This window comes from Cricetulus griseus (genome assembly GCF_003668045.3).
Source record: "Cricetulus griseus strain 17A/GY chromosome 1 unlocalized genomic scaffold, alternate assembly CriGri-PICRH-1.0 chr1_0, whole genome shotgun sequence".
Lineage (NCBI taxonomy): Eukaryota > Metazoa > Chordata > Mammalia > Rodentia > Cricetidae > Cricetulus > Cricetulus griseus.
This window is the reverse complement of record NW_023276806.1, coordinates 149,570,899-149,585,519: the sequence shown is the minus strand read 5'-3', so window position 1 is coordinate 149,585,519 and position 14,621 is coordinate 149,570,899. Positions and strand designations below refer to the sequence as shown.

Genomic DNA, 14,621 nt, shown 5'->3' with positions numbered 1-14,621 from the left:
GTCTCCTGAGTGCTGGGATTAAAGGTGTCTGCCACCATTCATGTTTGTTTTTGCCCTAGGTCTCTGGGTTATCCAGTGTCTGGTTCTGGGTCATCCAAGCAATGGCAGGTATGGGTTCTGACTCCTTGAGAAGGCCTTAAGTCAAATCAGACACTGGTTGGCTACTCCCACCAGTTCTGTGCTACCATTCTCTGGCATATTTTACAAGCAGGACAGAGTGTAGGTCAAAGGTTTTGTGGCTGGGTTGGTGTCCATGTTTCTCTTTTAGTAGCCTGCAGAGTACCTTCCCACACCGAAGAGACACCCCTACAATGTAGGGGTGTAGGCTCCATGTAAGCCCCAACATGACTACGTGTTCAATGAGTTATGTGGATGTTGTCCTCAGCACTGGGGTTGTGTGGGGATTTCCAGGGGACCCTCTTAGCCAATAACTCAATTGAATGCAACTGAGTCCCTCCATTGGAAGCATTGCCTGGCTACAAGAGATGGCCAGTTCAGACTCTTTATCCTCCATTATTAGGAGTTCTCATTAGCATCACTTTCATAGATTCCAGGAAATTTTCACTGTACTAGGTTTCCACACCATTTCCCAAATGCCCCCCAATTCTAGTTGTCTCTTGCCATACTCTCCCCCTCCATTTGATCATCTTCCCTCTCATCTGATTCCTCCCACTCCTGTTCCCACCTGCCCTCAGTCTACCCATAAAATCTATTTTCCCTTCCTAGGGAGATCCATGTGTTTCTCACTAACACACTTCTCTTTATCTAACCTCTCTGCGTCAATAGATTGCAGCTTGGATATCATTTACATAATGACTAATGTCCACTTATATGTGAATACATACCATAGTTGTCTTTTGAGATCTAGGCTACCTCACTCAGGATGATTTTTTTCTAGTTCCATCCATTTGGCTGAAAATTTCATGATGTCATTTTTTTTTAACAGCTGGGTAATTACTCCATTGTGTAAATTGTAACACAATTTCTTTATCCATTCTTCTGTTGAGGGACATCTAGGTTGACCCAGTTTCTGTTTCAGTGAGCATAGTTGAGCAAATGTCCTTGTGGTAGGATGGAGCATCCTTTGGGTATGTGCACAAGATTGGCATAGCCGGGTGTTGAGGTAGATTGATTGCCAATTTTCTGAGGAACAGCTGTTTTGATTTCCATAGTAGCTGTACAAGTTTCCATTCCCACCAGCAATGGAGGAGTGCTCCCCTTGTTCCACATCCTCAACAGCATGAGCTTGTGTTATCAGTTTTAGCCATTCTGACAGGTATAAGATGGAATTTCAAGGCAATTTTGATTTGCATTTCCCTGGTGGCTAAGGAAGTTGAACATTTCTTTTAAATGTTTATCAGCCCTTTGAGATTTCTTCTATTGAGAATTCTCTTTTTAGCTCTGTACCATTTTTTAATTGGATTACTTGGGTTTTTTTGATATCTAATTTCTTGAGTTCTTAGTGTATTTTGGATATTAGTCCTCTATTGGATGTGAAGTTGGTAAAAATCTTTTCCCGTTCTGCAGGCTGCCATTTTGTCCAATTCATAGTGTCCTTTGCTTTACAGAGCCTTTTCAGTTTCATGTGGTCCCATTTATTAATTGCTGATCTTAGTTTCTGCTCTATCAGTATTCTCTTTAGGAAGTCTTCTCCCATGCCAGTGGGTTCAAGGCTGTTCCCACTTTTTCTTCTATCAGATTCTGTGTGTCTGGTTTTATGTTGAGGTCTTTGATCCACTTAGAATTGAGTTTTGTGAAGGGTGATAAATATGGATCTATTTGCATTCTTCTACATGCAGACATCCATTTAGATCAATACCATTTGTTGAAGATGCTGTCTTTTTTTCAATGTGTGTTTTGGCTTCTTTATAAAAGATCCAGTTTTGATAGATGTGTGGATGTATGTGTGGTCTTTGATCAATGTTTCTGTTTTTACGACAGTACTATGAGGTTTTTATTACTATAGCTCTGTGGTACAACTTGAAATCAGGGATGGTGAGATCTCCAACAATCTTTTATTGTTTAGGATTGTTTTTTTTTGTTTGTTTGTTTGTTTTCTGTTATTTATTTATTTTATGTTTTTCAAGACAGGGTTTCTCTGTGTAACAGCCCTAGCTGTCCTGGAACTAGCTCTGTAGACCTGGCTGGGGCGTTGAACTCACAGAGATCCACACGCTTCTGCCTCTCAAGTATTGGGATTAAGGATTCAGGATTGTTTAAGCTATAAAGGTTTTTGTTGTTTGTTTTTTGTTTTTCCATATGAAGTTGAGAATTGTCCTTTCAAGATCTATAAAGAATTGAGTTGGGATTTTGATGGGGATTGCATTGGATCTGTAAGTTGCTTTTGATAAGATTGCCATTTTTACTATGTTAATCCTACTGATCCATGAGCATGGGAGATCTTTCCATCTTCTTCTTTTCCATTTATTTATTTAGCTCATAAATAAAGTCATGCACAATTATGATACATAATACAGTATGTTCACAATGGCATGGCTAAATTAAACCAATTAACATGTTATATCACACATATTCATTTTTGTTTTGAGAACACTTAAAGTATACTATCTCACAACTTTTAAAGTATAGCATATTGTTATCAACCATATTTATCATGCTCTCAGTAGACCTCAAGACATCACAGAGTCCATCCATCTTCTGATATCTTCTTCAATTTCTTTCTTCAAAGACTTGAAAGTTTTGTCATACAGGTCTTGCCCTTGCTCGGTTAGAGTTACCCAGAGATAATTTATGTATTTGAGACTATTGGGAAAGATTTATTTCCCTGATTTCATTCTCAGTCCATTTGTAATTTTTATATAGGAGGGCTACTGATTATTTTTAGTTAATCTTGTATCTAGCTACTTTACTGAAGAGTTCCCTGGTGGATTTTTTGGGGTCACTTATGTATACTATCATATCATCTACAAATAATGATACTTTGACTTCTTCCTTTCCAATTTATATCCCTTTGATCTCCTTCAGTTGTCTTATTGCTCCAGCTAAGACTTTAAGTTGTCTGTTGCTGATTTTAGTGGAATTTCTTTGAGTTTCTCTCCGTTTAATGTGATGTTGGCCACATGCTTGCTGTAAATTACCTTTATTATGTTTAGGTATGTCTTTTGTGTCCCTAATCTCTCTGAAGGGTTGTTGGATTTTGTTAAGGGCCTTTTCTGCATCTCATGAGGTGATCGTGTAGTTTTTTTCTTTCAGTTTATTTACATGGTAGATTATATTTATTGGTTTTTCATACGTTGAACCATCCCTGCATCTGTGGGATGAAGCCTGCTTGATCATGACTGATCATCTTTTTGATGTATTCTTAGATTGGGTTTGCAAGTATTTTATTGAGTATTTTTGCATCTATGTTTGTGAGGGAAATTGGTCTTTAATTCTCTTTTGTTGAGTCTTTATATGGTTTGGGTATACCCATGGTTATCAGGATAACTGTGGCCTGATAAAATGAATTGGGCAATGTTACTTCTGTTTCTGTTTTGTGAACTAATTTGAGGTGTATGGGCATTTTTTTTTTCTAAGTTTAGTGGGATTCTGTACTAAAACTGTCTGGCCCTGGACATTTTTGGTTGAGAAACTTTTAATGACTGCTTCTATTTCACTAGGTGTTACAGTTCTATTTAAATTGTTATCTGATCTTGATTTAACTTCAGTGAGTGGTACCTATCAAGCAGATTATCCATTTCTTTAGATTTTCCAGTTTGGTGAAGTACAGATTTTTAAAGTATGTCCTTATAATTCTTTGGATTTCCTCAGTATCTGTTGTTATGTCTCAATTTTTGTTTCTGATTTTATTAATTTGGATATTCTTTCTCCTTTTAGTTAGTTTGATTAAGGGCTTGTCTATCTTGCTTATTTTCTCAAAGAACTGTTTCATTGATTCTTTGTATTGTTCTCTTTGTTTCTATTTCATTGATTTCAGCCCTCAGTTTGATTATCTACCTATGCCTACACCTATTGGGTGAGCTTGCTTTGTTATTGTTCTTTTTGAGCTTTCAGGTGTGCTGTTAAGTTACTACTATGAGAAAATCTCTGTCTTTTTAATGTAGGCACTTAGTGCTATGAACTTGCTTCTTAGAACTGCTTTCATTGTGTCCTGTAAGTCTGGGTATCTTGCATTGAATTCTTGGAAGTCTTTAATTTCTTTATGTCTGTCTTGGCACATTTTTCATTCAGTAGAGTTGTTCTGTTTCCATGAGTATGTAAACTTTCTGTTGTTGTTGATATCCAGCTTTAATCCATGGTGGTTTCATAGGATGTAGAGAGTTACTACAATTTTCTGGTAACTATTGAGACTTGGTTTGTATTTGAATATGCGATCAATTTTGGAGAAAGTTCCATGAGGTGCTAAGAAGAAGGTATATTCTTTGGTGTTTAGATAAAATGTTCTCTAAATATGTTAGGTCCATTTGGTTTATAACATCTGTTAGCTCCAATATTTCTCTTCTCAGTTTTTGTTCATTGGTGAGTGTAGGGTATTGAAGTCTTGCTATCAGTGTGAGGGTCAGTGTGGTGACTTAAGCTGTAGCAGTGTTTGCTTTACAAATTTTGATGTTTTTGTGTTTGGGACATAGATGTTAAGAATTGAAATGCCATCTTGGTGAACTTTCATCTTATGAGTATAAAATGACCTTCCTCATCTCTTTTGATTAGTTTTGGTTTGAAGTCTATTTTGTTAGATATTAAAATAGCTAAACTAGTTTTCTTCTTAGGTGCATTTGCTTGGTATCTTTTTCCAACCCTTTACCCTGAGGTAATGTCTATTCTTGATGTTGAGGTGTGTTTCTTGGATATAGCAGCAGGAGGGATCCTGTTATAGCATCCATTCTGTAAGTCTGTGTCTTTTTATTGAGGAATTGAGACTATTGACACTGAAAGATATCAATGACCAATAATAGTTAATTCCTGTTATGTTGTTGTTGTTGTTGTTGTTGTGTGTGTGTGTGTGTGTGTGTGTGTGTGTGTGTGTGCACACACTCACAAGTGCTTCCCTTTTGATTTTGCTGGTGTGAGATTATTTCCTGTGTTTTCATGGGTGTAGTAAACCTCTTTTAGGAGGAGGAATTTTTCTTCTAGCACTTTCTGTAGGGCTGGATTTGTAGTTAAATAATGTTTAGATAAGAATATCTTATTTTCTCCAGCTATGGTGATTGAAAGTTTTGTGGGGTATAGTAGTCTGAGCTAGCATCTGTGGTCTCTTGGAGTCCTGCAGTGCATCTCTCCAGGCTCTTCTGGCTTTTAGGGTCTCCATTGAGAAGTCTGGTGTAATTCTAATAGGTTATGTCTTTATTTGTTACTTGGTCTTTTTCCCTCGCAACTTTAATACTCTGTATGTTTAGTGTTTTGATTATTATGTTGCAAGGGGACTTTCTTTTCTCATCGATATATTTGGTGTTCTGTAAGCTTCATGTACCTTTATAGGGATATCCTTCTTTAGGTTAGGAAATTTTTCTTCTCTGATTTTATTTTCTGGACCTTTGAGCTGGATTTCTTCTCCCTCCTCTATTATTAGGTTTGGTCTTTTCATAGTGTCCCAGATTTCCTGGATGTTTTGTGTCAGGAATTTTTTAGATTTAACATTTCCTTTGACTGATGTGTCCATTTTTTCTATTGTATCTTCAATGCCAATTGTTATTCCGTCTTGTGTATTCTGTCGGTGAAGCTTGCCTCTGTATTTCTTGTTTTCATTTCTAAATTTTCATTTCCAGAAGCACAGAATTTTTCTTGTGCTTCATCTATGTTGGAATATTCAGGGACTGCTGTGGTAGGATAGCTGGACTTTAATGGAGACATACTGTCCTAGTTGTTAATGTGTTTTTATGCTGGTGTCTTTGCATCTGGGTTATGATGATTACAGGTCTAGGTACTGACTTTTGGGTTTGCCTTGGTTGGTTGGGTGTTTGGTTTCTTGGTTTCTGTTTTCTGTATGGATTTTCAGAGTGTGTTGCTGTATGTTTCCTGCTTTGCTGTTCTGCTAGGCTGGTGTGGGAGGATGGTGGAAGAGGAAGACTGGATGATGGTCGTTGGGATCCACAGGAGGTATGGGGGTGGGGAGGCTGCAGCTAGTGATCTGTTGCAGTGCTAGAGGTGAGACTCAGGGGTTGGGTCTGGGGAACAGAGAGAGGAGAAGGTCTGAGGGCAGCCTACCTGGTCTTCTGACAGGCATGAACTGTGGTTGAGCAGGGGGTGCCTGCTAGATTTTGGGGCTGGTATTTGGTGACAAGTTGGCGGAAGGAGGTTAGAAGGGGATGGTCTGGGGTCTTCAGGAGATGTGAGCAGTTAGGAAAGGGAGGCTGCAGCTGCTGAGCTGTGGCAGTGCTGGGGATGAGACGAGTGAACAGAAAGAGGAGAGCCCAAATTGACTTTTTTAAAGTGGTATTATCTTGAGAGATTTCAAACTCAACACAGATTTAAGCACTAAAGGAGTTGAGCTACATATCTCTTCTTTTCTCATGGGTCAGATTAAAATGAGCATGCTGTTGTCACAGTGAAATATGCAAATATAGAATGTAGAGCATGTAAATGTACCCACTGTGTGTGGAGCTTCAGGTCTCAATAGCTCTTCTCTTTATGGGGAGCCATCAAGTGAGGGTTAGAGAGGTAATTGTCTAGGTTTGTATACTTGGTACTGAAATGGGGCCCTCAGGTGTGTGGTCATATTTCTGTTATTGTACTTGTGAGTCACGAAAGCTCTGATTGAAATGTGGATCTTGACCAGGAGGTGGTTGGGTCTCAGAGTCTGTCCCCTCCCCCAGATTTACTTTTCTCTTTATTTCTGTTTCTTTCTGTCTTTTAAAAATAAACAGTGATGGGTGGTGGTGGTGCTGCACACCTTTAATTCCAGCATTTGGGAGGCACTGTGAGTTCAAGGACAGTTTGGTCTATAGATCGAGTTCCAGGATAGCCAAGGCTACACAGAGAAACCCTATTTCAAAAAACGTGTGTGTGTGTGTGTGTGTGTGTGTGTGTGTGTGTGTGTGATAATTTATTATTTGAAATTAAAATACAATTATATTGTTCTCCTCTCCCGTCCCCCTTTAACCCTTCCCACCCAACCCCATACTTGTTCTCTTAAATTCATGGCCTCTATTTATTCATGTGCTAGTGGTGGTGACTCAGTTTTTGTTGCTGTGATAAAACACCATGACCAAGAGAACATGGAAGAGGATGGGTTTATTTCATTTTACAGTTCAGGGAAGTCAGTGTAGGAACTCAAGCTGGAACCTGGAGGCAGGAACTGGTGCAGAAGCCATGAAAGATGCTGCTTATTTATTTGTTCCATGGATTGTTCATTCAGCCTGCTTTCTTATAACACCTAGGACCACCAGCCCAGGGATAACACCATCCAGAGTGAGCTGGGCCCCACATCCATTAGGAAAATGCACTACAGGCCAGTCTGATGGGGGCATTTTCTCAATTGAGGTTTCCTTTCCTAAAATTACTGTAGTCTGTGTTAAGCTGACATAAACCTAGCCAGCACTGGTGGTTACGCTGTGATTGTGGACACTTGGAAAAATCAGGCAGTTAGGTCTGCACTTCCCACAGTGTCACTCTAGGGGCTGAGGACAGACTCTGCCATGGCTTTGGAAAGGGTGAATGAAGTAGTCCATTTCACTTTTAGTTTCTCTTGGAGAAAACTGCTGATGTAAGAGGAAGCTGGAGAACTGCTCAGCACTCTTGGGTCATATGTTTGCTGTGTGCAGTACTGTCCTTTTCTTGGGCTTCATGCTGCACAAGAACATGCACAATGCACAGGACCCACAACGGGCTGGTAGTGCTACAAACCCCTCAGGATGTTCTCTGCAGCCTCAAAGCTGTGGTTGAAGTCAGCTCAGTTAGTTTGACACCACCTACTAATGTTTGCACCTGAGATTGACTCTGGTGACTCAGGTGCTGTGCCTCGTCTTCTAAGGACTCTGATTTCCTTTGTCTGTGGGGGAGTTACTCATGAATACTTAATACTTGGATCTTGTTTGACACTACTTCAGGTTTTTTTGATAGTTTTGTGTTTTGACTTCTACTTCGTAAAAATACTTCAGGGGAAAGTGCAGTGAAAGTGTACAAAGATCTTAAGAAGCTCTCTCGCCTCTTCAAAGACCAGCTGGTGTACCCTCTTCTGGCTTTCACACGGCAAGGTGAGAAACGGGAAACCGTCTCATTAACTCTGAGGCCTGACTTCTCTGTCTCTGCCCTACCAAACCCGGCTTTAAAATCACTGCAGGTTTATCTCTTAAGTGTTTCCCACTCTGTCTTCATACATTTTACCCAGAGCCTTTATTCATTCTGTGTCTTCTGAGATGTGTTTATCTCATTGTGTAGCCCAAGGAGGCATCTGACTTGTTATGTAGCACAGACTGCCTTGAATTTGTGATCCTCCTGGGTCTGCCTCCCTGCAACACCTGGTTTCCATGACAATATTTGTACTATATCTTAATGGTTGACATGATTCCTTTTCCATATACAGTTGTGACTTGAAGGTAAGGAGTATATCTTAATCAGTTTTGCATTCTCATTGTCTGGCCCATAATAAGTGGTCAATAAACGTAAGTATATAGAGTATGTAAAATGGGTGTTTTCCCTTGAATTTTAAAATTATGTTTACATTTATATATTTGTTTATTTATTTATTTATTTATTGTGTGTGTTTGTATACATGTGAGCTCACATGCATGTACGATTGTGCACATGTGTACTTCGGCCACTATGTAGGACATGGGTGATAAGAGGGACAACTTACAAGAATTGGTTCTTTCTTTGCGGTATATGGTCCCAGGGAATTGAATTCAGGTCGTCAGCCTTAGTGGCAAGCGCCTTTATCTGCCAAGACATCATTGGCTCCCATTCTTTTTTAAAAATCACATCTTTAAAAACTTAAAATTTTTAATCTTTATGAGTATTTTGCTTGCATGTATGTATGTTCCATGTGTGTTTGCAGTGCTGGCAGACATCAGAAGAGGGCACCGGAACCCCTGAAAATAGAGTTAAAGACCTGGTGGTGGTGCATGCCTTTAATCCCAGCACCCAGGAGGCAGAGACAGGCAGATCTTTTTGTATTTGAGGCCAGCCTCATCAACAGAGTGAGTTCCAGGACAGGTTCCAAAGCTGCAGAGAAACCCTGTCTCAAAACCAAAAAAAAAAAAAAAAAAAAAAAAAAATGGAGTTGAAGGTGGTACTGGGCAGCAAACCTGGGTCTGCAAGGGCAGTAAGTGCTCTTAACTGCTGGACTGTCTTCCGTCTTCCCAGGACTGCTGGTTTTTTTTTTTTTTTTTTGGAGGCAACATTTTTTGGGCACTGAATATTGTACAATGGTGAATGTTGAATATTAGTACTTTGAGGTAGATTTTACTATGACTGTTATGCATGATGAAATTGGCATTTAGCAAGCTTTCTATTTTATAAGCTTTTATACAATTTTATAAGCCAGCTTTCTCTTCCTTTGTGTCACAGTGAAGCACTTACTTCTAGTCGTGTGCATGTGGTGTGTGAGTTTGCTGTGGCTGAAGGATGCCATGCGTCAGGAGCATGGTGCTGAAGTCAGTCAGAAGTGAAGCTTGATGGTGGCGGCTGAAAGTATGGTTCAGAGAGAAGTGGTGACAGCTTTGATGAGCTTGTGGGGAAGCTTAGATGCTCTTTATTCAGTAACTCCTGTTGCTGCTTTCTCCCCACCTAGTACTGAACCTTCCAGATGTATTTGGACTGGTTGTCCTTCCGTTGGAGCTGAAACTACGCATCTTCCGACTTTTGGATGTTCATTCTGTCCTGGCTTTGTCTGCAGTCTGTCATGACCTCCTCATTGCATCAAATGACCCACTGCTGTGGCGGTGTTTGTATCTTCGGGATTTTCAAGGTGATTTATATAATGATCAGTTGATGGGAGAAGGGCTCTTTGTTTACTCAGCTAGCTAAAGTTTTTAAAGTAGAGGTTTTCCCTGCTTTTCTGTTTATCTGCACCTTGTTTAAGGAGTAGCTTTTGAGTGAAGAAGCTCTAGCTTCCTAATGTCCTGTGCCACACACACTCTCTCCACTCCTGTTTTCATAGTTTCTGCAATACAACCTTTTAGCCCCAATCAACTTATGTCAGGATACAAAATAGAAGACAGGTTTATTCCATCCAAAAGAGCATTTTTAGTCTCTGACTTAAATAAACCACACTTCTACCCACTGCCTTGGAGAACCAGTGTCAGCTCACAGAGCTGCTTGCCTGGGTGGGAGTTGGGGGTGGGGAGTGGGGAGTGGAGGGTGGTGGGGAACCAGTGTCAGCTAACAGAGCTGCTCTCCTTTGGTGTGGTACCCTGGTGCTCTGTTTGCAATGGTCACATTTGTGACCAGATGGTCATTGCAGCAGTAATGAGACCTTGTACACCAGGATTTCTAGGACAAGACCAGAAAGAGCCTGCCTGTGAACTTCCCAAAAAGAGCCTGACTGTGGGCTTCCCAAGAAAATCTTGACTGAGCTTTCCAAAAAGAGCCTGACTGTGAGCCAGTACTGATATGTCAGTGATTTTGAAGCTGTTGTTTTGAATGTGGTGGGTCATGAAATTGACTTAATGGATTGTCGGTTTACAAAACAGGCAAAGAACAACAAAACCACAGTAGAAAACAGAGTGAGCTACATCACGTGATATGTGGTTCCTGTCAGAAACATTTTAATGAAAATGAATATGCTGTTAACATACTACCCTAGCTGTGGAAATCTGGTGGGTAGACCCCCCACCACCACCTTAATAGAATATCATAGTCATTTAAAACTTGAGAAGTTGCTGTTTAAGGAGTGAACTATGTCCTTCCTTTTCTTCTTTGGTTAATAAGGTCCTCATTATACTTTGCTTACAGCCCTTACATGTCAAACTTAAATTGTTACTTTGTGATATTAGGCAGCAAGTGTGGTAACCAAAAGAAAATCACAGTTAATAGGCAGGACAGGGCTGGGGATGTGCCTTACTTGATAGAGTGCTTGCTAGCATGTACTGGGCCCGAGTTCCGTCCACAGCATGAATAAACCAGGGATGGTGGGGCATGTCTGTAATCCCAGCATATGGGAAGCTGAGGCAAGAAGGTTTCTGTAATTCAAAGTTGGTCTGAGTTACAGAGTAAAACCTTGTCTTTAAAAAAGAAAATCAGACAAAAAAGTAGTTAAAAGACATAGCGATCAACATACATGGAACAAATGACAAGTTAAAGCTGGCTATAGTGTAATCATGTGAAAGGAACAGATGCATTTTTACCTGTGCATTTAAGTGCTGTTGGTCTGTGATTCATTTCTGATTGTGGGTCACAGATCCTTATAGTAAGCTGAGTTTGTGTAAAGATTGTATGGGCTAGAACAGCAGTTCTCAACCTTCCTAACTCTGGGACCCTTTTAACACAGTTCTTCATGTTGTGGTGACCCCAGCCATAAAGTTATATTCATTGTTACTTCATAACTGTAATTTTGCTACTGTTACAGATTGTAACATAAATGTCTGTGTTTTCCAATGGTCTTTCACAAGGGTTATTCAACCCCCAAAGGGGTCACGGCCCACAGGTTGAGAACTCCTGGGCTAGAGCTTTCATAAACTTACAAGTTTACTAGTTAATAACTTGTATTTCATGTATTTTAAGTATATTTAAAATAGTTCTCTGTGTTACTGTCACACTCTTGGTAGTTGAAGCCATTTAGAGAATGGCGGGAAGGAAGTATGGACCCACTACAGAAGGAAGTCTGGCCAGTGTGACTTCAGTAATGAATGTGGGCTGTAGTCCAGATGCTTAAGAGAGGCTGTCAGGCTGGGCCAGTGACTCCAGCCATGGCTTAGAGGCAGCTGGCACACCCACACGAGCCTGCAGCAGAAGACACACTATGGGATGAAGGACTGGCTGTCCTGCATGTTCCGAGACATCACTGCTTCAGTCATCAGATAGTGCACAAAGCAGTGGTAGCACTGAAGTATGTGCAGTGCATGTGTGCAAAGGCCTCATGCTCTGCTTCACCAAGGCGTCAGGTCCAGGTTCTCCTGTAATACCGAGTGCATGAAATGGCTTTTAATTCTTTTTATTTTGTTTCCTTTGCAGATGGTGCTGTCAGAGGTCCAGACACAGATTGGAAAGAAGTAGGTATTTTTAAATACAAAGACTAATGTTTATGGCTCAAATAACTAATGAGCAATAGTGAAAGGTATCTTTTCACTTTTAGTGTGATGTGATTAAATGAATTTAAATTAAATTTATTGTTAAATATTGCTACTGAGAATGTCTTCAAGTTTAGGCTTAGTCCTTGTCTTCTTGCAACTATAAAGAAAAGTCATAATAGTTTTTCATTGAAATAGGAAACAGGCTTTTTTTTTTCCCCACAAAAATAATTCTGACTGGGCAGTGGTGGCACATGCCTTTAATCCAAGCACTTGGGAGGCAGAGGCAGCCTGGTCTACAGAGTGAGTTCCAGGACAGGTAAGGCTATCCAGAGAAAGCCTGTCTCGGAAAAAAAAAAAACAAGAATTTTGTCATTATGTTTGGGTAATCTAAAGCTGTTAGATAGCTTAGTACATTGTGAAAAGAATAAAACACTTGGTTTTATTTGCAGATTTCAACTGTAAAAACTACTGGTAGGCCTGTGAAAAATTATTTGGGATAAAGGACTAAAGAAAAATCATTGAAAGTCCTCGGATGTCTTCAGAGTACACAGTACCATTCCTGAGTGTTCCTTTAATGTAGCCACTTACTTATGTTTTACATTGAAATCCACTAGAGATGAAAAACATGAACTTGCCTATGGTACCTGGATGTTATTTATAGCTTGACATTTTCAACACATACGTACATGATGTGTAGGAAAGGCTCACCTAAAATTGCATGTCAGTCAAGGAGCACTTGATTATATTCTTAAAAGTATATGCCACTGAGTTAACCCTTTGGACTTATTGACAGTCACTCTGTGGCAGTGTGCTTAAAGTGCTTAAAGAACAGCTCACTTGGCACTGTGTCTGGAGCTGAGGCTCTTCATGAGGTAGAATGTGCCTGCAGTTTTGCATGGACTATGGGAAAGAAAAGTGCAGATGAACTTAGATAGTAATCTGGCTTAGACTGGTTACCTCTAACCCACTCATCATTCCCCTCCCCCTCTTTCTACAGCTGTATAGAAAGAGGCACATACAAAGAAAAGAGGCCCAGAGGATGCGGCATGCTATGTTCCTGACATCGCCACCCCACTCGATCCCATTCCGTCCCATTCCTGTCTACACCAGGGCCTCTTTGCTTACCTCGCTGCTTCCTCCAGGAATCATTGGTGGTGAATATGATGTGAGACCCATACTGCCCAATGTTGGGGACCCAGTCAACCCACTTGTCCCAAGGCCAGGGGAGACTCCGCCACTCAGACCACGTTTTGATCCTATGGTCCCACTTCCAGGACCTAACCCTCTCTTACCAGGAAGAGGTGGCCCCAACAACAGATTTCCCCTCAGACCCGGCAGGGGTCGACCAGCTGATAGCCGGCTACCATTCATGTGACCAAGTTGGAGGCTTTATTGAAACCACAGATGCTGTTTTCTTGGACGCTGATCTTTGCTGTCAGTTTTTGGTTGTGGCAGTGAAACTGGGCACCAAGGACAATGTTACTCAAAGCTGGGTTGGCTTTGGGAATAGTTGACTCTGTCTCTGTCCTGGATTCACCTCTGGGATGGAGTTTGTGGTACTGATGGTATTCTGTGCTATATTAATAAAAGTAGAAGTTACATGGTGGTCTTTTGTAGTCAAACCTTATAGTATGAATAATTTTTATATTTGAAAATTCCAGGGTGCTTCTAAGTGAGAAGATGTGATTGATCATAGGCAGTGTCTGTTTTTGTTTTACAGTGGTGCCAATGGTGAAAGCTGAGCTTACAAACCTTGATAAAAGCTGAGCAGCTATTTGCTTGAACTATCCTTTCCTTTTGAGAAGCTTTTCTGGATTCTGTGACCAGCTAGGATTTCCCCCTCATGTGTGGGTATCTGAGACACTGGGTCTTAACAGCAGAGTTATTCAGGCACTGTCAGATACTTATTCTTCAAGGCTAGGCTCCTTTTACTGAAAGAATGTTGTGCTTTTAAGACTTAAAATACTCAAAATTCAACATTTATTTATTCTGCAACAAGAAAAGGTCCAAACACAAATGTCTTACACAAATAACATAGGAACATGCTATAGAGATACATTTAAATTGGAACTGCTGCACAGGAATAAAATGCTATTAGCATCTGCAGGAAAAAGGAATAGTGCCAATGTCTTCCTGTTTTTAAAAACCTTTTTTGCATATTAGGAAATGGCTTGGAATGTATGCTGCAGGAATATTTTGAGTCCTGTGTTCAAGTGATACTTTGCTACATGTGTGTTTCGAGTCTTTGCATCACAGTGAAGACAATTCAGTCTGATTTCTATAAGCTGCATGATCTTTAACAAAGAAGAGGATTTGGGCTGCTTATGTTTCTGTGATCAATAGGACAGTCTTCTCAATGTCCACTGAATGCCATAGGCTTCATTTGGGTGTGGCTGAAACGGTCACCCTGGAGCTTTGATTGATCTAGATTCCATTTGAAAACATGTCTTTGTGGCTGGATGTTAAGTCATGTAGTGTGTGTGTGCCTGCCCGAGT

At 40.4% G+C, this 14,621-nt stretch overlaps 1 protein-coding gene across 1 annotated transcript in view; it reads left to right on the top strand.

Moving 5' to 3' along the window:
• Positions 1–13,731, top strand: part of Fbxo7 (F-box protein 7) — a 29,130-nt gene extending 15,399 nt beyond the window's left edge. The window contains exons 6-9 of the mRNA XM_027392485.2: positions 8,055–8,150; positions 9,686–9,862; positions 12,067–12,104; positions 13,123–13,731. Of these exons, the coding sequence (XP_027248286.1) occupies positions 8,055–8,150; positions 9,686–9,862; positions 12,067–12,104; positions 13,123–13,500 (689 nt within the window). The 3' untranslated portion in view covers positions 13,501–13,731. The remainder of the gene's footprint in view (positions 1–8,054; positions 8,151–9,685; positions 9,863–12,066; positions 12,105–13,122) is intronic.
• The last annotated feature ends 890 nt before the right edge of the window (positions 13,732–14,621 follow it).